The 24,602-nt window shown below is 37.9% G+C and overlaps 1 protein-coding gene across 2 annotated transcripts; it reads left to right on the forward strand.

Annotated features, from left to right (window-relative positions):
- The first annotated feature begins 904 nt into the window (after positions 1-904).
- LOC127451585 (vascular endothelial zinc finger 1-like) lies at positions 905-22,696 on the forward strand. 2 transcript variants are annotated; one of them, XM_051716372.1, is made up of 8 exons: positions 905-1,632; positions 1,829-2,021; positions 6,830-7,203; positions 14,185-14,528; positions 16,615-16,678; positions 17,265-17,436; positions 19,028-19,451; positions 21,541-22,696. In XM_051716372.1, the coding sequence occupies exons 1-7, from the start codon at positions 1,600-1,602 to the stop codon at positions 19,348-19,350; spliced, it is 1,503 nt and encodes a 500-aa protein (XP_051572332.1). In that variant the 5' UTR covers positions 905-1,599; the 3' UTR covers positions 19,351-19,451; positions 21,541-22,696. The 2 variants fall into 2 exon arrangements, with proteins under 2 accessions (XP_051572332.1, XP_051572333.1); XM_051716373.1 differs by having other exon boundaries at positions 907-1,632; positions 1,829-1,979.
- Positions 22,697-24,602: the final 1,906 nt, after the last annotated feature.

Consider the following 24,602-nt stretch of genomic DNA (forward strand, 5'->3'; position numbering starts at 1 on the left):
TTCCTAGTGCTTGATGCATGCCCAGAGCTCTAGATGGCACTATAGGAAGTGTAATCGAGCTTGAAATCATGATCGCCAAGGACACTACTGTCAAGATGTACAGTGAAAAAGGTTTATATTTCTGTCTGTTCTCACCCAAAACCAACTGAATTGCATTGAAGACATTGATTAAACCACTTAGAGTCTGATGGATTACTTTTATACTGACTTTATCTCCTTTTCAAAGACCTGATAACCATTCACTTGCATTATATGGACCTACAGAGCTGAGATATTCTTCTAAAAAATCTTTGTGTTCAGCAGAAGAAAGAAAGTCATAAACATCTGGGATGGCATGAGGGTGAATAAATGATGAGAGAATTTTCATTTTTGGGTGAACTATCCCTTTAAATCAAATTAAAACAGCGGGAACTGTCACTACGTCTGATATGTCTAATCCCATGGTGCGCGTACAATTATTATCGGCAGTGATCTTGAGTCGGTTATTATTTACGGCTGCTGCGTCTGCGTGCGTCTTTACCTTTAAGAACCTGAGACATTTTTTTTCCCTCGACCAGTTCATTTCCCCCACATACGAACATCCAGTTCGCTGCATCTGATGATCTTTATGTTTTGAAGAACTAACATTTTAAAGAGGAACGCGCTGATGGTTTCTTTTCACTAAATCGCGATGTTTATTGCGTAATTTGCGTCGGCCGAACTCCCGCGTCGGAGGGGCGCGAGAGGACAACATCGCCGCGCTCGAGAACATCGCGTAGAGGAGGGGACGAAGACACAGAGGGGGTGTTCACTCGAAATATACCATCCCTTTAAAACAAGGGGGACACGGCGGTGGGGGAGAGATAGCGGGGCAGAGAAGACGGGATAAAAAAAGAAAAGGAAGAAAGAGCGAGGGTGGGAGGGTGAGAGCATTGCAGGGAAAAAAAGGGAAAAAAAATGTCATCATCTCGATTGAAATGCCGAGGCGGAGCTATGGACGACGGCCGGTGAAGCGCTCGCCAAACAGGAATGAGATTGAACGCAACGCCGAGGCTCGCACAGATGTCGCACGGGGCCTGGATGGAGAACCTTGAAATAAAAATTATGGCATTATTTTTACCCACGCCATTCTACCGCTGAGAGCAAATCAGACACTAAACTGCCATTTATTTTGAAAATAATATTATTTTGCATGACAACACAGCAGTCTCATTAACAAGAAAGCATTACATGCAGATATACATTTAATAGATTTTAAAGCATGATAAACCACTGTTGTGAATGTGAGTGACAGCTGTTATCCAAGTAATTTAACTTCATCATTATTTAGAGTAAATAGGACAAACTGCATCTTACTTTTTCAGTGTAATATGCATTCTTTAGATTTTAAATGATTTTCATTTTATTTGTATTTATTTATTTTTTTAAATAGTGGCTTTTCATTTCTAAAAGCACAGAATACGAAGTAAAAAAAAAAAAATAAAATAAAAAAAAAAAAAAAAAAACATTTAGGGTATATACACCAAACATACAACAAACAAAGTGGAAGGAGAGATTGGTGATTTGGATAAATTCGACTATTTTGATCCAAACGGCATCTGTACGTTTTCACACCTCAAGATGGATGCAGCTTGGAGCAGTTTCCTCTTTCAGGTAAGAAAATGTTTTCAAATTGGTCATTTCTGAATATTGATATATTTCCCATTTAAATGTCACCTGGAGAATATTCATGCCATGCAATGTATCAGTTGTCCATAATGGCACTGCATTACCACTGCCACTTTATTCACAAGTTGAGGCAAAAGACTGTTTCAAATACAGGATGTGAGTTTGCTCCTTCCTACTACAGACTCCGCCTTCACAGTCCCAAACTGAGGCGACCCTCCAATCGGATCTTCTACCGGAGTTCACGGATACCTCTCAGGACCCGCCCCCTGAACATATAGCCACGCCCCCATCTACGGTGGACACCGCAGCGCTGAGTGAGGAGCCTGTACCGGGTGAGGGAGGGGCAAAAGAGGAGGGTACTGAAGGGAACAAAGGTTAGGCTGTTGCTTCTAGCAGTGGCATCCGTGACTGGAAGGTGGTATAAATGGGTGACAGTGTTAATTAGTCCATTTAAAGGAATATTTCTGGTTCAATACAAGTTAAGCTCTACAGAATTTGTGGCATAAAAAATTATTTCGACTAGCCCCTCCTTTTCTTGATGAAAAAATGGTGGTAAAATTGGGGTACTTACAATGGAAGTGTATGGGGCCAATTTTAGGAGGGTTTAAAGGCAGAAATGTGAAGCTTATAATTTTCTAAAAGCACTTACATTAATCCTTCTGTTAAAACTTTTGTATTATTTGAGCTGTAAAGTCGTTTAAATCATCTTTTTTATGGTCTTTTAGCACTCGTTTAACATATCAGTGTAAATACTTGTAAATAGTACAAATTAGCCATGTAAATAGGCCTGTCGCAATTATTTTATTTTTTTATTTTCTCCCCATTTTCTCCCCTTTTTCTCCCCAATTTGGAATGCCCAATTCCCAATGCACTCTAAGTTCTCGTGGTGGCATAGTGACTCGCCTCAATCCATGTGGCGGAGGATGAATCTCAGTTGCCTCCATGTCAATCCACGCATCTTATCACGTGGCTTGTTGAGCGCGTTACCGTGGAGACATAGCGTGTGTGGAGGCTCACGCTATTCTCCGCAGCATCGACGTACAACTCACCACGCGCCCAAGAGCGAGTCACTCAGCACGCCCTGGATTCGAACTTGCGACTCCAGGTGTGGTAGTCAGCGTCTTTACTTGCTGAGCTTCCCAGGACCCCGCCTGTCGCGATTATTAATTAATCGTCTGATTGTGGTTATTTGATTTAACAGCGGTTATTTTATTTAACCACGGTTATTTGAGATAACTGTGATTATTGTCCACTTTAAATTCCAATCACATTTTAATGCCCAAATAATGGAATTTTAAGCGAATATATAAATACCATGAACAGGGCGTTTGTGTGTCATTCAGTTGAACTTTGAACATCACTGAGCCGCACCACGGATGTCAACCAGAGCAGCTCCTCAGAGGCTGCCTCCAAACTCCCACGAAAATATAAACGAACAAAGATAAACGGTTTCACTTTAATTTAATCATCATGTAATGGTAAATTTTTCTGGTCAAGTAAGTTCATTCAGGCATTGGTAATGACACAGAGTGACACAGACACACGCTTACTCTATTTCTGTGGAGTGATAAAATTATTAAATTAAATCTCAAAAGGTTTTGCTTCATGAGAAATAAGGGCTCGTTGGTTTAATCAAAGAGCATTAAAATGTGAAAGTGAAGAACGAATTAAGTATTTTACTATTATACTATAGGTATTAAGTATTTTACTATTGCTTAATGTAACATAATATTAGATAAATATAATAAAAATATATTTTGTATTATTTGATTTAATAAAAAATAAGTTTAAATGTAAAGTTGACCAAAAAGAGAGACATATATGAAGTATTTAGAAATATTTTGATATTAAAAAATATTTTTTTTGTCATTCATATAGTTTTAAAGCCTTAAAAGCAAATCATATATCCCTATTTTATTGTTTGATTTATATATTTGAAGTTAAATATGTAAAAATTGCTTCTTAAGATGTATGAAGCACACATGCACCTTAAGAATATGACAATTAATTGTGAAAGCCCTAAAACAGACAATTAATTGTCATAATTGCAATTATTTGTTTGACAATTAATCGTCAGCCAAATGTCAAATTTCATCGTGACAGTCCTACATGTAAACAACAAACATGTTACAATATGTAAGGGATAATGTGCAGTCAGACGGTTGTTATCGCAAAACAAACCCCGACATTGTGACTGTACATTATTCAGCTTATTACATGGGTACTAAACAGATAAATAAATAAATGGATATAGAATTTTGATTTGCATTGAAATTATGTAATTATGTGAGAAGAAATCACTGAACAGCTGAAATCTGTTGTGTTCTGTTGGTGTTTATTTTGTGAAAATGAGTGTCTGACTCATTATTTTGCCTATTACAAAACTACTTACATTTACATTTACATTTATGCATTTGGCAGACGCTTTTATCCAAAGTGACTTACAGTGTACTTATTACAGGGACAATTCCCCTGGAGTAACCTGGAGTAAAGTGCCTTGCTCAAGGACACAATGGTGGTTGCTGTGGGGACTGAACCAGCAACCTTCTGCTTACCAGTTCTGTGCCACTACTTAACAAATAAACAAATAAATGGACAAGAAACATTGATTTGCATTTAAATTTTGTAATTATGTAGGAAAAATAAATCACTGAACAGCTGAAATCAACCTCCTGTTTGCGTCAGAGTTCTGGATGTGCAGTCTGATACATGGATGTGCGGTTGTTACTGAGAAATATCAGACTGCTAGAAGGCGCCATTGACCAATCAGAATAGAGTGTTCCAGAGAGCCGTGTAATTAATATTCGGTATACATGAAACATAATACATGCAATTTCAAGACATATTTATCAATGGAATACATGGACTTTTTAAGATAAAATGTGACCAAATTATGAAAAACAAATAAAATAAAATTTGTAAAATTAATATTTCCGTAATTTACCAATTTAGAAGGTCCCCTGTATAATTAATAACAGCATTAGCTGAAATAGAATTTCTCTCATACTGTATGTAAACAAAATGGACATTATAACTAAAATATACCCAAATGAATTGGAATTGAAAGCGTGTGAAATCGGAATGGAATCATGTGATGTGTATCGCAATACGTATCGTGAGGTGGCTGGAGATACCTAGCCCTTAAATATAGTGACATTTTTGCAATTAATATGTTGCTTACAAAAAAGTTAATTTTTTTCAGAATACAGTACTTTTAAATGGTTGTCAATGGAGAAAGATGCTTTTTGTCCCCAAAATGGTATAGTTATGGCATCTACCAGAAGGGACTAACTTCCCATGCTAACCAGCCAAACTCTGACCCCCTGTTTCAAACAGATTTCCCAAACATTCCCCTCATCTGCCATTGGTCGGATGAACGGATATTTCTCCCCTAAAATCATGCCAATATCACTGTGTTGAGTTGGTGTGTTTTGGGGAAATCAACCTAATGAATGGCATATTTAATGTTGTTCTCTGCATATTAAGCTGAGACTGGAGAATGTATTTTATATACAGGTGCTGGTCATATAATTAGAATATCATCAAAAAGTTGATTTATTTCACTAATTCCATTCAAAAAGTGAAACTTGTATATTATATTCATTCATTACACACATACTAATATATTTCAAATGTTTATTTCTTTTAATTTTGATGATTATAACTGACAACTAAGGAAAATCCCAAATTCAGTATCTCAGAAAATTAGAATATTACTTAAGACCAATACAAAGAAAGGATTTTTAGAAATCTTGGCCAACTGAAAAGTATGAACATGAAAAGTATGAGCATGTACAGCACTCAATACTTAGTTGGGGCTCCTTTTGCCTGAATTACTGCAGCACTGCGGCATGGCATGGAGTCGATCAGTCTGTGGCACTGCTCAGGTGTTATGAGAGCCCAGGTTGCTCTGATAGTTGCCTTCAGCTCTTCTGCATTGTTAGGTCTGGCATATCGCATCTTCCTCTTCACAATACCCCATAGATTTTCTATGGGGTTAAGGTCAGGCGAGTTTGCTGGCCAATTAAGAACAGGGATACCATGGTCCTTAAACCAGATACTGGTTGCTTTGGCACTGTGTGCAGGTGCCAAGTCCTGTTGGAAAATGAAATCTGCATCTCCATAAAGTTGGTCAGCAGCAGGAAGCATGAAGTGCTCTAAAACTTCCTGGTATACGGCTGCGTTGACCTTGGACCTCAGAAAACACAGTGGACCAACACCAGCAGATGACATGGCACCCCAAACCATCACTGACTGTGGAAACTTTACACTGGACCTCAAGCAACGTGGATTGTGTGCCTCTCCTCTCTTCCTCCAGACTCTGGGACCCTGATTTCCAAAGGAAATGCAAAATTTACTTTCATCAGAGAACATAACTTTGGACCACTCAGCAGCAGTCCAGTCCTTTTTGTCTTTAGCCCAGGCGAGACGCTTCAGACGCTGTCTGTTGTTCAAGAGTGGCTTGACACGAGGAATGCGACAGCTGAAACCCATGTCTTGCATACGTCTGTGCGTAGTGGTTCTTGAAGCACTGACTCCAGCTGCAGTCCACTCTTTGTGAATCTCCCCCACATTTTTGAATGGGTTTTGTTTCACAATCCTCTCCAGGGTGCGGTTATCCCTATTGCTTGTACACTTTTTTCTACCACATCTTTTCCTTCCCTTCGCCTCTCTATTAATGTGCTTGGACACAGAGCTCTGTGAACAGCCAGCCTCTTTTGCAATGACCTTTTGTGTCTTGCCCTCCTTGTGCAACGTGTCAATGGTCGTCTTTTGGACAACTGTCAAGTCAGCAGTCTTCCCCATGATTGTGTAGCGTACAGAACTAGACTGAGAGACCATTTAAAGGCCTTTACAGGTGTTTTGAGTTAATTAGCTGATTAGAGTGTGGCACCAGGTGTCTTCAATATTGAACCTTTTCACAATATTCTAATTTTCTGAGATACTGAATTTGGGATTTTCCTTAGTTGTCAGTTATAATCATCAAAATTAAAAGAAATAAACATTTGAAATATATCAGTCTGTGTGTAATGAATGAATATAATATACAAGTTTCACTTTTTGAATGGAATTAGTGAAATAAATCAACTTTTTGATGATATTCTAATTATATGACCAGCACCTGTAGAAAAATTACTCATATCACCTCATATAACCATCTCTCTTTCTTTGTCTATCACAGTGAAGCCAGTTTCTCGTCCCGCCCGACCGGCACACATCTGCTCCATATGTAATAAGCAGTTTAAGAACAGTTATAACCTGCGTCGTCACCAGTCTGTCCACACTGGAGTGAAGATGAAGGACAGAGCCGCTAAAGAGAAAATAGACGGCGGGAAGGCTGCACCACGAGTGGAGAGGCAGACAATCCCTCTTTCTCTTCTCCAACTGACTATACCTGCCTCCATACCCACGGCAGTCGACCCCATGGCCCATCCTTCCCCAATCAGCAATCAGCAGCTAGAGACTGTTGCTCTCTCTATTGCCCCAGCAACGGTTGCCATGACAGTGACCCAACCTCTCCCTACTGCAGTGGTGGTTACTGGGACAATGGTGCAGGTCGGGTTTGTTTGTGTCTTTTGCTCATACTTTGCATACCTTTGCTGCCCTTCTCTTGTCGTTGATTTAACTTTTTTCTTCATGCATTAGGCCAGAAGCAAACATTACGCAAGTACACAGATGCGAATACTTGGCTAACATATTGCAATTGGTATTATAATTTTTTATTATAATTTTTTTATTAACAATTTTTATTGATTCCATTCAACAAATTAAATAAACATAACAGAAAATACGGAATCAAATTATATCAAATTAAACCCTTGCCCACAAACCCAAGTGCCCAGTACGTCACACATAAAACTCTGAACCCTCAACCAAAATTCTTGGATCTTAACACACCACCAAAAAACATGGGTTGCGTCCCCATCTTCTGATTGGCATCGCCAGCAGGTAGGTGTGTCTTTAAGACCAAGCCTATACAATCAAGAGGGGGTCCAATAGAATCAATGTAAAATCTTAAATTGCATAAGGCACACCTTTGCATCTCTAGATGTAGACTTGACATTTTTTAGAATACTAGCCCACACTCCCTTCTCCAATACCAAGTTTAAATCTTTCTCCCATAATCTCTTGAGAGAAGTTGAAGCTCCGTCCCCCAGACTCTGACTTAACAGAGAGTAATACACTGATGCCTCTTGACCTTTTCCAAAAGCAGTAATCACCACTCCCAGAGTATCTGCCACTTTAGGATCTGCCAGCAGGTGGCGCAGCTGTAAATACCTAAAGAATGTTGAACCGTATTTTCAAAGGATCTCAACACTCCACTCTTATATAGGTCACAGGGCGTATTAACCTCCCTCACAATCCACTCTGAACAGCAGAAAAAGGGACTTATTAATACATAATTTTGGGTTCAGCCATATGCTTGAGGCAACATTTAAATAAATGTCCGAATTAAACACTCTGGACACTTTTGTCCATACCGAGTGCAAATGCGAGATAACGGGGTGTAACTTAACTTCTCCAGTTAGTTTGATAGAAAGGCTTTGCAATGGCGAAATAGGGGCAAGAACTTCCTATTCAATACAAAACCAGGGAGAAGCTCTCTCAGGTGGAAGCGACCAATGAGCCAAATGTCTGAGACCGAATGCATAATAATAAAACAAAATCTTGGGTAGGCCTAGCCCACCTTTGTCAATCGGCCTATGTAACTTCCAGAAATGTAGTCTGGGATGTTTACCATTTCAAATGAAGAACTTCGCTATGCTATCAAATTGCTTGAAATAAGAGAGGGGGACATCTATAGGGAGAGATTGTAGCAGGTAGTTGAATTTTGGAATACAATTCATTTTAATAACATTAACCTTCCCAGTCATAGATGATCATAATGAAGCCTCTCTACCCACATCGCTCGAAAACCTTTTTATTAAGGGTCAAAATTAACTCTAATTAAATCACACAAATTTGCTGGGAATAAAATACCCAAATACTTAATGCCCTGTTTGGGCCACTGGAAGGTGCCCGACTGAAAAGCTGTTAACGGGCAGTATGCTGTCAGAACCAAAGCTTCGGATTTAGACCAATTCACTCTGTATCCTGAGAACTTAGAAAAGGAATGAATAATTCTGTGGGGGCAAGGCATAGATCTAGTAGGGTTGGAGACAAATAATAAAATATAATCTGCGTAAAGCAAAAGCTTATGCGCCATGCCTCCCACCACCACCCCTGGAAAATCATCCTCCTTCCTTATCGCGGCTGCTAATGGTTCCAGGGCAAGACAGAACAATAAGGGGGAAAGAGGGCAACCCTGCCAGGTGCCCCTATCCAGAGTAAAATAATCTGAAATTAAGCCATTCGTTTGAACCACCACTACCGGGTGTCTATAAAGTAACTTAATCCACCCAATAAAAGTATTCCCGAACCCATACATTTCCAAAATCTTAAAAAGATAGTCCCATTCTACCATATCAAACGCCTTTTCAGCGTCAAGTGAGATGGCAGTGACTGGAGTCTGATCGTTCGCCACTGCCCACATGACATTAATGAAACGCCTAATGTTATCATAAGAGTTACGGCCCTGAATAAACCCCACCTGATCTATATGCATAAGAGGTGTCATAACTTAATCGGTTAGCCAAAATTTTTGACAATATTTTAACGTCTAGCTGGATCAGGGAAATTGGACAGTAACTCTTACACTTGCTTGGATCTTTGTCCTTTTTAGGAATCAGACTGATCCGAGCTTGGGTCATGGTTGGCGGAAGCTTTCCATTCTTTAATGATTCCATATAAACTTATAGCAAAAGTGGAGTCAGTTCTGTAGCATAAGATCTAAAAAATTCAGCGGCAAAGCCATCTGGCCCCAGACACTTGCCTGTTGACAAGGCCTTAATTACCTCGCTAATCTCCTCCATGGTTATCTCAGAATCAAGAGAATTCCTTTGCTCAATCGTCAGTTTAGGAAGTTCTAATGGTTCCACAAAGTTTCTTATATCCTCATCAGTAGACGAAGATGTGGAACTATAGAGATCAAGATAGGATTCTTTAAAAGCATTATTAATATCAATGGCAGAAGTAAATATTTCACCACCAGCAGATTTCACTGAGGGAATGGTAGAAAAAGACTCTCTCTGTTTTATATATCTAGCCAGAAGCTTCCCTGCTTTGTCCCCCAACTCAAAGTATGACTGTCTTGCCCTGAATAGCCAAAACTCCACCCTCCATGTTAAAATAGTATTATATCTGTATTTCAATTGGGTCAATTCCCTGAGGCCATTAGACGACATTCGGCACTTCAGCTCTGCCTCGGCACTTTTAATATTCCATTCTAATTCCACGAGTTCTTGTGCTTTAGATTTTTTGGTGATTGAGGCATACTGTATGATCCGACCCTTAAGAACCACCTTAAGTGCCTCCCAAGCCACGCCCACAGAGGATACTGAGGACCAGCTGGTCTCCATATAAACACTGATTTCAGCCTTTAGCATTTGTTGGATTTCAGGATTTTGCAAAAGGGATACATTAAAGTGCCAAATATATGATTTCTTTTTCTCCACATGTGGCAACACCTCTAAACACACCAGGGTGTGATCTGAGACTAAAATGTTTCCAATTGAGCAATCAACAACAGATGAAATGAGGGACTTAGATATAAGAAAAAATATATATTCTAGAGTAAATCTTATGGACTGATGAAAAAAAATTATAGTCCCTACCAGATGGGTTCAAAAGTCTCCAAATATCTGTAAGACCAAGATTTTTACACATCCTGTGAAGCGTCAATGTTGCTCTAGGGGCTTGCACACTTTTGCTTCACTATGATCAAGGACTGAGTCCATCAAAAGAGTAATGTCTCCTCCCAATATTATATCATGAGGGGTGCCAGCGGCTTGCAACTTCCCTTCAAGATCTATAAAAAAGCCCTTATCATCACCGTTAGGTGCATAAATATTAGCCAAAATAAGACTTTGTCCCTGAATTTCAGCTAAAACAAAAATGACTCTTCCTAATTTATCTTTACTCTGTTTGAGACATTTGAATTGTAAATGTTTACTTATTAGTGTAATGACTCCCCTGCTCAAGCCAGCACTATGCCCACCCCATATCTTTCCAAATTTTTCAGCTTCCTGCGGAGTAAGGTGCATTTCTTGAAGAAACACTATATCAAATTTCTTACACTTAAGAAGAGAAATAACCTTCCTTCTTTTTATGGGGTGCCCCAACCCATTCACATTCCACGTGGAGAGAGACAATCCACTCATAGTAACATTTGACATTTTGACATATAAGAAAAAATAGATCATTGTCAAAAACAAGATTATAAAGACCACATTCCAACATTGGTGCAACCATCAAAACCTGAACTTCCCCCAGAACAAAAAAAAAAAAACAGAAAAAAGAAAAAATTTATGCATTAACCCCGCGCATGACGGCAGCAACTGGTGTCCATCCCTCCAAACTCAAACAGTCCATGTACGCCTGCAAGAGCCCCCGCGACAATCTTGCCGTCGGATTGCTCAAGTCTGGTGTTTCTATACAGATTTCGTGAGACAGAATTACACAGCAAAAGATAATCTATAAAACAAACTCCAGCCAATAGGCTGAATGAAAAAAAGATTCATTCATAAAACTGTCCTGAAGGTGTGTTACTCTACAAAATAAATTCCAGCCGATAGGCGGACTAAGCACAAAGAGTGTGTAGATTCATCCATAAAACTGTCCTGAAGGTGTGTTACTCTACAAAATAACTCCAGCTGATAGGCGGACTAAGCACAAAGAGCGTGTAGATTCATCCATAAAACTGTCCTGAAGGTGTGTTACTCTACAAAATAAACTACAGCTGCTAGGCGGAACCAGCACAAAAAAAGTGCTCAGATTCCTCAAACTTTCAAGCGAATGTTCAGTGAGCCGGTCCACTCGGCTACATGGTGAGTGCAACAAAATGACTTACTCCATTGACTTTATGAAGGACATCGCTTGCTGTGGGCATGTGAATGTTTTACGGCCATCCTTAGCATCTATTATCAATTTGGCAAGGAATATCAGTGCAAAAGCAACCTTCCGTTGATGTAAAAGTTTCTTGCATTCCTTGAATCGATCACGTTTCTCTCTTGTCGAGTTCGCAAAGTCTGGGAACAAGAAAATGCTGTGGTTCTTCCAAGAAAGCCTTCCTTTACTCTTCGCCTCACATAACACAAGATCTTTATCGGATGATCTCAGAAATTTGGCCAGAATTGATCAGGGCCTGTCTCCCTCCGCGGATCGCAGGATCCTGCAGGGAGCAGGAACCCTGTGAGCTCGCTTGATTTCCAGCTTATGGCCTGCTATGTCGAGCAGATTCGGAAAGAGCCCATCCAGGATTTTCACCATATCCTGTCCCTCTACTCCCTCTGGCACTCCTACGATACGGATATTATTCCACCGGCTACGGTTTTCCATGTCCTCCAACTTCTCCCAGACACGCTCCAAATCCACCTTGGTTGCTAGCGGATTAGCAGATAATTCCCTCTCCGATGACTCCAGGTAATCGATCCGTTTCTCGACATCCCCCACTCTTGTAACCACATCAGTGAACTTCACCTCCATGGTAGTGATCGATCGACGTATCACAGCAAGATCCTCCAAGTCAGTAACGACCTTTGTCAGCATTGCCGACATGTTCAGAATCTCCCTCCACATTTCCCGCACCTCTCTGACCAAGTCGACTCCGAGGCCCGCGGCCTGCTCGAGGGTGTCAGCTTGAGCACGTAAGTGTCTTTTAATGTCTCCAGAGCCCGAGGATTTAAAGTGTGTTCTTGCATTGCTCTAACATGTCATGAGTGGCAATAGAGTTAAATTCAAACGTCTGTTCCATTAAACCGGATGTTATTATTCAGGTAGCTAGCTATAAACTTATTGACTTAACTAACAGTAGTTGAGTGGTTGTATCGGAACGCACTTCACTTCTACCAGTCGATATTGAAAAATTTAATTAATTTATTGAAACATGAAAAAATTAAACCAAAAATATTTCTAAATTAAAATAACATTTCAAACGAATCGAAAATATAATCAAAATAATGAAGGTGTCAAAAAAATCAAACCAAATCTGAACATTTTACCTTCTACAACTTCTTCCACCGGCCCCTTTTGCAGACTTAAAAATCACTCTATGACAACAGGTGGAAAAATACCAAATTAGATCATAAATACAGTTGTAAATATGAATAAAATAATAATATACACTGAAGATAGTTTAACACAAGTCTCATAAATATTTGTCTCATAAAACAGCTAGAGCAGTGGTTGTCATGGACATAATTTGATGTTCCACTATATTTTCAGATTGGACATATCCAATATCCAAACTGTAAATGCAGGAACTGAGTTTAGACTTTGCGCTGCAAACAGACGTGCTTTTGAAACGTCTTAGCGCAATGACCTATTTCTCAGGAAATTAGCAAATTGTGTATTTGTGTCACTTCATTTAAATACAATACACCCACAGGTTCCACGCATACACCCACAGATAGCGCAAACACGGCCATTTGCGCTTTGCGCTAGCACAAAAATTGTGTTTAGGATTAGCACTCTCATGAAAATTGGATAAGATGTAGCACACAGTCGTAGCGCGTAAAGCTGCACTTAGTGCACTCACGAAAATAGAGCCCAATATATTTGTTGCAACTTACCTGAATAATGACACATACAGTTTAATGGCACAAATTTTTGAAGATAACTCTATTGCCCCCTTGAGTACTGAGGTTTTTTTACTGCCACAGTAACACAAGAATGCATGTTAAGCATGTTCAGCCAGACTAAGTGTTGGAAATGCGTTGGCCAAGCGCTCGCATCAGCGTACGTGTACATGCTTAAAGCATGTTTCTGGCCTTAGAAGTATTTTTATTTACATACGTGCATGGAGTATGTTTCAGGCCCTATATCTTTCATTGACTCTCCTTCTATTTCGCTTGCACCTCAACATGGGCCCTGTCTCAAATGCCAGTTATCCTTTAAGTCTATACTCTGGTGACGTAATTCAACATTTTGCAACTTTTGTGTTGTAGTCTGATGTGAAATTTGCATCTGTGCGGGCTCAGAAATAGGATGCATTGAGGTTGCATAGCAGGCGCATAATAAGGGCTCGTGAGCACCCATCTTGAAATGTAAAATGACAAATCAGACACCCTACAGTCTCGTAGAATTTATGGACACATCAAGTGTGCCATTCGGGAAAGTGGCAAGGTTTCTTTTTACTGTTATTTCATCGTTATTTCTCCACACGCCTTCTCTTCTGTAATTAGTATCTATTTCAAAAGTTCTACCTCTCAAATCCCAAGTCTCGCCAAAAATCAGGCTAATGCTCCAGCGGTTGTGTAACATGGTCTCATACCTGCTCTCATCTCATTATTGAACACTCACAGTCAGTCGGTTAGTTGGTCAGCAAAAAAAATTCTTGCTTTAGCCAGAAGACAGAGAAAGATTTGCTGTCTTTGTGGCTCTGACCACAAAATAAGTCACGACCAAAAAGATCTGACATTCTGTTTCATTGTTTTTCAGGCTGCTCCAAATAACAACACCAACGATAACCTGAATAATCCCACACCGATCCAAATATCTTTCCCAATAACAAACCCACTGCCAGTAAATCCAGCTCCCATTCCTAATCTCAACCCAAACCCAGTAAGAAAGAACCATGCTTGTGAGGCGTGTGGGAAGGCGTTCAGGGACGTGTACCATCTTAACCGGCATCGGTTGTCCCATTCAGATGAGAAGCCTTACTCCTGTCCCATCTGCCAACAGCGGTTTAAGAGAAAGGATCGTATGAGTTATCATGTTAGGTCACATCAGGGAGGGGTGGAAAAACCATATGTGTGTCCCCACTGTGCCAAGGGCTTCTCACGGTAAGAGATATATCTCTACACACCTGTACACACATATTTAGTTGCATAAGATTATTTTAGTAATGAGGTAACTGAGATTAGGAGGACGTGAACTTTTAATTATTTCTATAAACACACACATGCTGGGTATAAAGAAGGAAAACGTTTTATCAGTATTCCAGACCAATTCACAGCAGGTTCCAAGTATATTGTTCCACTGAGCATTATACTGTAGTTCTGACAGAATGTAATCGTTAAACTGAAAGCTATAGAGAGATGCTCTAATTATTAATTTGAGACTGAAAATGGGTTAGTGTGATGAGGAATAAATTACCTCCTGTCATATTTATCGATCTATACCATATTTAGACACATTTACATCCATGTGCAGGGCTCAACAATATGGATTTATTTTGGTTTAGATTTTGACTTGCCTTGGTAATATTTTCAGTCAAAATTTTTACATTTTGCTCTTTTAATTTTTTAACTTAAGTGTCAAGCACTGTATATTTTTATTAAACATTAAGATTTCTTCACAAGACAAATTTACAATATAAAAGTTTCATCTTTAAAACTGCAATAATAGCTGTAAATAGTGAATAAATAATAGCCCTCCTGCATTTTAAACCAATTCAACACAGAATCTGCATCTGAAGCGAATGGAGAACCAAAGTACTCCAAATTAAATAATTAAATCAATAAGTAATCAAATTGACAAAGTGTGTTTAAACATGTATTTACACAGGATAATTGCAAGAAATAATGTATCACACACCTTTTTTAAAAAAAAATCCAAATGTAGTTTTCATTAAATGAGCCTTCTGTGTTGGTTGTCAGGACAATGGAAGATCTTAAAGGGATAGTTCACCAAAAAATTAAAATTCTCATCATGCCATCCCATATGTGTATGACTTTCTTTCTTCTGCAGAACACAAACAGATGTTTTTAGAATTTTGTTTTTACTCTGTAGGTCCATACAATGCAAGTGAATGGTGACCAGAACTTTGAAGCTCCAAAAATCACATAAGTCTGTATAAAAGTAATTCATATGACTCCAGTGGTTAAATATATATCTTCAGAAGTGATATGATAGGTGTGGGTGATTTAAGTCCTTTTTTACAATAAATTTCCACTTTCACATTCTTCTTCTTTTATTTTTTTGGCAATTCGCATTCTTCGTGCTTATCGCCACCTACTGGTCGGGGCTGGTAAAAGGTGGAGATTTATAGAAAAAAGGACTTAAATATTGATCTGTTTCTCACCCACACCTATCATATCACTTCTGAAGATATGGATTTAACCACTGGAATCATATGGATTACTTTTACTCTGCCTTTATGTGATTTTTGAAGATTAAACTTTTTAGTCACCATTCACTCGCATTGTATGGACCTACAGAGCTGAAATTGATACACATCTGGGACGGCATGAGGGTGAGTAAATGATGAGAATTTTCATTTTTGGGTGAACTATCCCTTTAAGGGGGATTCCTGAGCTAGACCTATCTTTTAACTGTTAGTCTATGTTGGAAACGTGTTTTAAACTAATGCCTTTGGCAGCTGCATTGAATCTTACTCTTGTTTTTTCATAACACACCATGACCGTTACATTATTAAGATGTAGTGTCTTTAAAGTAGTCTTGAAAATGGGAATGTTCTGGGTTCAAAACAAGTTAAGATTAATTGACACGTTTGTGGCATAATGTTTACCAAAAATATATATGTATATTTTTACATGTCCCTTATTTATAAATGACAAAACAAAAAACAACCAGCAATTGCAGTTGCAGTACGGCACTTACAATGGAAGTGAATGGGGCCAGTCTATAAATGTTAAAATACACACTGTTTCAAAAGTATAGCCACAAGACGTAAACATTACACGGGTTAACATGATTTGAGTGAGATAAAATCACTTTCTAACCTTATCCATGTAAAGTTATATCCAGTACTGCAACTATGTTGTCATGACGACCTAATGCTGGTAAATCATGCAATCTGGTAAACATCGCAAAATAATTCACACAAATGCACAAGAGCTTACCTCTGCTAGTTATTGTTGTTTTGTACATATTGTATTCCTTGGTTGAGCCCTCTGTCTCCTCCAGGCCTGACCATCTTAACAGTCATGTGCGACAGGTGCACTCCACAGAAAGACCCTTCAAATGTCCGGTAATCAACAGACACTTCTCCAACTTTTGTAGTCCCTCTCTCTTTTCTCCAATTCCCTTTCCTTTACTTTTTAGCACAGTCTTTAAAGGTGAAGTATGTAATTTTTTGGATCCCTGCTTAATGTTCAGAGACACCGAATAGTGTAAACACTGTGGCTCTGTGGCACCATCAAAACATTCTCTGTTTGTTTGAGCATCCTGACCAGCCCGACACAGCAACATTGGCTCAACCAATGGTATAAGTTTGGGGTGGGGTTATTTTTTTTTCCTACCAATAACTTCACCTTTAAGTCATCCTCCCTTGATTTGTGTTTTAGCCTTTTATTAAATCTCAAGACATCAACAACATACCTCAGTATTACAGTGTCTGCGTGTAGTAACTGAGAGCTCTCAAAGCATGCGCTTTTCTGGTTGTATGTGTATGTGGGCTGCATCCATATGTCTCTTGCGGTGTGTGAGTCGAGGATGAGTCATGATGTGTGGGTGGTGAAGCAACATATGGATAAGGTTGCAATACCAGAGAGAATGAAAATGTGCATGTTTGTACCGTAAAAGTGCTTGATGAACTGTTTCTCTTGTTTCTTCAGACGTGCGAATCTGCGTTCGCTACTAAAGACCGGTTACGAGCTCATATGATCAGACATGAGGACAAGGTTCCCTGCCATATCTGTGGCAAACTTCTCTCCCCTGCTTACATCACAGATCACATGAGAGTCCATAACCAATCACAGCATCACGTCTGCCACCTTTGTAACCGCAGTGAGTGTTATTGATTATTCCATGTGTGGTCTGAAAAGCTTTGCAATCCCTTGATGTACTCTTACCTATTGTTATTATCTCTGTTATGCATTTACCAGTGTTGGGTGTAATCTGATTACAAGCTACTTTAATCGAATTAAGTAAAAAATAGTGTAATATAATACATATAAAATGTATGTAATCCGATAACAGTTACTAACTTGACTTTTAGTTAAGTTACAATACTTGGGTTACCCATATTTCTAAAATAATACTATTTAAGTAGAATACATTTACAAAATGATTATTGTTATATTCATATGCACATATTTTTGCATTTCTGTGACAGCTGAAGGGTGTACGCCGCTTAAATCATTGTGAGAAGTGAGAAAAGTGTAGTGCTGTGTATAACTTGTGTGACAATGGAGCAGGAAATATAGACAATTATTTTGACTTTATTTATTATTTACTCCTAAAAATCAGCTTATTTTAAAAATCAGACAAAGCAAGAAAACCAGGTTTTCATGAGTGTTGAAATAGTCAAGTTATTCTCTGCTTTTGACGTCAAACCACGTAGAGGCATGCGCACAACACTTAGAACAGCGGTAAAGGTGTTTACATGCGACGGGAAATCGGGGTAATGAGCAAAAATCTACCCTTGTCAATCAGTTTATTCTTAAGCCTTTTAATGACCGATAAAGAAAAGTCGTTTAATGCGTTTACATGACCACACATGTTGTCGGCTTATTAAGCATTATCGGTGTAAAAACATGCATGTAAAGGAGCCCAGTGTTTCCTACAGATATCTGGTTTTGCAGTGGGGAGTTATCAAATTAATGTGAAATATTTATTGGAGACTTGAATTGTTTATTAAAACTGTAAAAGATTATTATCTTCACATAACCAAATCAATATTCACGAGTTTTGCCACTGTGTCATCACCTCCCCCTACCAAATGTCTCCACCACTTTTTAAAACAAAGTGATGCCCATGGTAATGGCTCTGACGAATTCAGCATTTTAATTTGTAATTTGTTACACTACTAACTTGTGAGCCTTTATAACCAATTCGTTAAAAGAACTGTGTCAAATAAATGAGCCAATTAAGCTCTGACAGATTCTGCAGGTAATTTGTGTGACTGATTCAAACTGATTTGTGAGTTTGCGAGTCTTTTCGACCGATAAACCAGCTCACTATCATGTGTTTGTTAATCAGACTGCATTGGTTGTGCTTTGCTTGTGTTGGTATGCCACCAGGGAATACATTTCAACAGAAAGATGTGTTGTCTATGTATCTTATTATTATTTCACGGCACCCAATCTTTTTATCTCACCACATTCATTTCAAACTCACAACTTCGGTAATATACAATTTATTTTGCCGAGATGCTGTTGATTCAGCAGCGCTACAGCGCCACCACTGAATAGGAACAGGAAACACTACTATACTGTAAATTATTGTTTTTACTCTTTGCTTGTTTCTCTGTTCATTAAAATGTTAATTGTTTCAGTATTGAAAGCTAAAAGTTCATTTAGCAATAGCGAAAATTGCAAGTTGGAATGATTGTTCTTCCATTCCGTTCTTCATAAAAATCATCCTTATTTCCACATAGGTTTCACCACACTGACATACCTGCGTGTACATGCTCAGAAGCACCATGGGCAAGAGTGGAAGGAGAGTGGGGTCGGCCGTGGCTGCGGCCCAGGCGGGGTGCTGTTATGCCAGCTGTGTGGGGTGCACTGTAAGACGCCCACGCAGCTCCAGGGCCACATGGCCATCCATGCCAACCAGACAGACCCCAACGTCCCTTGCTCCATCAGCAGCAGCAGTTCAGTGGCAACTGTGGGCGGAGCCACTTCTGTGTCCAGCCCTCCAGTCACGGTTGGACTGCTGGTGACTGACTGCTCCAGCATTGCTCCTCAGAGCCACAGCTAGCCAACAGCACATCTTTAGGAAGGAGGGAGGGTTGAATGAGGCGGGGATTAATGGGTGGGTGGGGAGAAAAGTGGACAAGAGGATTGGCCTAACCTGGACAGGTGAGGAAAGGAGAATTTTTTGGAGAACTGAGTGATATATTAAATATTCACAATGTACTTGGCATGGTTTTGCTGGGAAAATAACATTAAGCAACATTAGCTATGTTTCCATATATGGTGTGATATTTAAATTATGCAAAAAATCGGACTATTGCAAAAACAATTTTCAAATAGAGCAGCGTTTGTATCTAGTGTGTTTCAGAGAACAAAACTGTCACTTCTGGGGAATTTGGAGCAAAATAGGAATTAAAATGGAAGTTGAAACCACTGTGGCTCTTTTATCAAATGTAATGCATTTATAAACTTGATCACATGGAAAAAATATTTATATTTGTGATGTAAATTCATCCACCTCAAATGAGTGTATAAAATTTTTATGCACATTTTGGAAACTTTATTTGCATCTTGGTATTTTCTCTAAGAAAATTCACAACACAATATGTGGATGGAAACCCAGCTATTGTAAATATCACAATGATTTTAATGCACTTTTTATTTAGCCATAAAGTTTCCTAAAGATCATGCTTAAAGACTAATTTCACAATTCCTCTTTGTCTCGCGATTTAATATCATTTCTGATTTACACTACAGTAGCAAAAAAGGGTTGAGTTGTACCGTTGAATTTATTACCAAGAATCAGTTCAAACTGTCGATTCAGTGAATTGTTTCAAAATTGTAATTTAAAGATTAATTTGCGTCATCATTAAAACAAATTCACAGAATTCCCAGAGAAGTCCCCCGATTTTACATGCTTTAATATTTTAGTAAAAAATGTATGTTGGTAAACAGGGGTGTCATGCATCTAATTTTTTTAGGGGGAACCCTCCTGTCAAAACAGTATCACACTCACTTTTTCCAGTTGTTTATTAGTAATGGTTGCATTTGGTTCCTTTTTTTTAAGTGGAGTGCATGTCTGACATCCTTAGGTGGTTTTATGTCACTTTTTTACGATTTTGCCACCTCTTTTGTGTAGGCATTTTCCATACATGACACGAGAAAAGCCACCTTTCATTACTTAAAGTTTTTATAATGACAGGAAAGGAGAGGATTCACACTGAAGTAAGATAATAAGCTGCTTCTTTAAACATGAAGAAAAGAGAGTGTAACGACACCGCAAAACCTGTCAAATTAATTTCAGCACCAAAGGGAATGAACAGTGACCGATTAAACAAAAACATATATATAATCTATATTAGACTATGAAAAAAACTGATTGACTGTTCCACAGAGATCACATGTAGTTGGCAAATGTAAACTGCATTGAAGTTGATGCAGTTAATTAGTTGTATTACCATAACAACACGTTTTCCTTTGGTGCTGGACCTTCCATGTGAGCGTGATCTCCGAAGCAGCCACAGGACGCCGCCTAAAGCGGAACATATGACTCGATTGGACTGACAAAATTTAGACATGTGAATAAAGATTTCTGCCACAGACATTCTTTTTTAAATGCAATAATCATTTAATTATCGAAAGTACAAATACATTTTTGGAATTTCAAATAATCCATTCAAAATCCTCAAAAAGGCTAAAAAATCAAAGGGGGCACGTGCCCCCTCAGTCTGAATGGGCACGATGCATCTGTTGGTAAATATTATTATTTATAACTATGCTTTGTAATATTGGTGCATATAAATCTTTTGTTTATTTAGTCAAAAATGTGCGGAAAACGTGCCTTGATTATTTTTTCATTTCTAGATTTTTATTATATTTTACTTATTGCATTAAACCTTTTGAATCTACTTGGCAACATTGACTGTTTGGTCGAAATTAGATTTCCTCTGATTGAAAAAAGAAAAGAAAAAAATGCCCTTTTAGCCATTTCAGAGCAAATACAAAAATATTTAGAAATATATTAAATATTGTCCAAAGGCCAAAACATATTTAGATTTTTTTTTAGTTATCATCCAGCCCTCATGTTAGATGATATTAAATACGGTCTTTTCTCATGTTTGAGTGTTATGTCATCCACTCTTCGCTTATTTCACTTGTTGGCCTAATTTGTTTATTAATGAGCCGGGCACAGAAGAGGAATGTGTGTATGCAAATCAACATTACCAATCAAACCTCAATGTTTTCTTCATTACAGGCTGCCATGGAAATGCCAACACAAAGATTGCCATAGAACCTAGCCATAACCCCGCCCCTTTCATCCACCTCAAATCTTGCTGGCACCGTGCTAGAACTGAATAACTCTGCTCAAAGAAGTATGACATTTGAGTGAACTCAAGAAACATCAACCTGCTTCAAATTCACTTTAATGTGCAGATGGAACAGCAAATCCTACTGGATTAGTTGTCCTTCATATGCTTTGATCTGGTCTGATTTTGTTTTGAAGAAGAGCTGCACGTTTCTATGAAGATCTGATGGACGCCTGGGTTGGATGTCATTACATTTCCTTCCAAAGTCCCCACTGAGAGATCACTCTGGTTTTAAATGTAGGCTGTTATTAAGTGCCGTCCCAGTTCATCACGACAATTCCAGTGTTGAGGAATGTAGAACACTGAGAGGAATTGACACATTATGCCTTCAAACCATTTCCTTATATCGTATTGGGTCAGATCAAACCGACTGCTACATATGATCTTGAAGAAAAAAAGAGATACATTTCATAAATGAATTTACTCTGTTGTAAGAGATCATTCCATCTTAAATGATCTTTACATGACATCTTCACAGAACTTTTTATGGGATCAAATATGGTGCCATTTCATCTCATGTATTCCTGCAAAGGGTTGTAAAGGTTTAAAACGTGGTCACATGGACAAAATATTTATATTTGTAATGTACGTAGTATATATGAACACTAAAAAACTAATCTATTGTTCAATGCCTCCTATGATAATTTTCACGATTCTTATTGATCATGATTTATCTCCTACTTTTTTTGACTAAAGACATTAAACAAATGTAATAATGTTGATTAAGCTGCATAAGATCTGTAACCTATGTTTCCAGTTCTGTTTGTGTTGATGCTTGTTAAACGCCAATATGTGTTGGTGTTGCTGTACTTTTATCCTAATTAATCTCTGTACAATTATCATGCACCTAATTATACTGAATTTAACTGCAGCATCTGTTGCTCTGTTGGGATATATCATATTATGTACAGTATGTCGAGTCAACTGGTGCTTTTGTGGTACACTTTGGCATCCCATTCTTTTTTTTTTTTTAAAGCATGACATGCACAAATCTCATGTACACACACACACACACACACACACACACACACACACACACACACACTACAGGTCAAAACTTTTGAAACACTCGACTGAAATGTTTCTCATGATCTTAAAAATCTTTTGATCTGAAGGCATATGCTTAAATGTTTGAAATTAGTTTTGTATACAAAAATATAATTGTGCCACCATATTAATTTATTTCATTATAAAACTAAAATTTTATTAAAAAAAAAAAAGGTTTTGAAATTGACGACTAGGCAAAGGGTGACTACTTTGAAGATGCTAAAATATAACACAGTTTTGATTTATTTTGGATTTTGTTTAGTCACAACATAATTCCCATAGTTCCATTTATGTTATTCCATAGTTTTGATGACTTTACTATTATTTTAAAATGTGAAAAATAAATAATAATAATAAAGAATGAGTGTTTCAAAACTTTTGACCAGTATTGTGTATGTGTGTGTGTGTATGTCTATATATATATATATATATATATATACATATATATATATATACATATACATATATATATATACATATACATATACATATATATATATATATATATATATATATATATATATATATATATATATAAATATATATTAGTTTTTGTATGCTAGAAAAACTATAATCTTTCTATTCAATTGTCTCAATCATTAAATTTTCTCACAATTGTAGTGTTGACAGTATTCATCAGGCACAGCTATTTAACCCTGTTACCAATGTGACTGTAAAGAAAAAAGACAGGATAAATCTTTTTCTTTAATTTATTAGAAGTCTAAGTGTATCAATAACTGTAATCCAACTTCCAATGTTAATTTAAGAAAAAAGACAGAATAAATTATATTCGTTAATTTATGAGAATTAAAATTTGATCACAAATTATAAACCATATGGCCCCAAAATTGCTAGACCCTATTGAGTGATATTTTTAGTACATTAGTTAGTATATTTTGTTTTTGTAATTTTTATGTTTATTTAATGTTTTATGCCAGAAAATAACTGTCCTTAGACATGTCCAAAATTTTGGTAACAGGGTTGCAAATAATGCAAACCTTATTTTAAATAGATAGAACAAATAGAAGAGCTCATATAATTAAGTGCCGAGGCCCTATTGTTCTTCTAAGGATTATTTTTATTTATTTATTTATTTATTTTTTTAAATTCAAGGTTTTGGGGGCACTTAACATGCTCAAAAACTGCACACGCGTCAGAGTCGTCGGCCATTAGGGCTTTGCAAAAGTTTATACATTGGTGTATAGAGGGGGCTCTGTAGCACCACCTAGAAGATGGGCATGATCAGGGGGCTCTGTAGCACATCCCTTTTGAACTACAGTCATCAAACTTTGTACATATCCACAATATTTTCAGTGAGTCCACTGTATTTCTCACGGTAGTCGGAATTTCTGGTTGGCTAGCGGAAGTGCGATTGGTTGGCGTTTTGTGTGTAGCTGGTCACTGCTTGCTTGTGTGTCATGCAGTTAGATTCTTGCTTTTTAAATGTTTTAAGATGTCTAAAAATTTTCTGGACAGTGTGTGCAGTTAATGGTTATCCTAATAATCAAGCGAAAACAAAGTTTTGTCTAAAACAGCAATGTTATTATCAGAAACAACTCGCAAAGCAAAGCGCTCCAGTCCCAGATGCTGCTTCTTCCATCGGCTGCCTACAGAAGGATTGACTTAGGAACATCTGTTTGAAAAAGCTTGGAATAATTTGTTTGTGTGCATTTTACACTTTATTGGCAAGATGTCAACAGCGGGGATTACTTGTATTATCCACCATCATGGATCGGCAACAATAGTTTTTCCTGAACTGTGTGAGTAATGATGATGTTTTCAACTGTTTTCATGCTGTGATGCTAAATTGATAAATTCTACAGTGGAAGACCATAATTATTAGATGAGACATGTACAGTAGTGAGATGTTTTATCACGTTTGAAATTAGTTGTATTATGATTT

Source organism: Myxocyprinus asiaticus, chromosome 14 (genome assembly GCF_019703515.2).
Source record: "Myxocyprinus asiaticus isolate MX2 ecotype Aquarium Trade chromosome 14, UBuf_Myxa_2, whole genome shotgun sequence".
NCBI lineage: Eukaryota > Metazoa > Chordata > Actinopteri > Cypriniformes > Catostomidae > Myxocyprinus > Myxocyprinus asiaticus.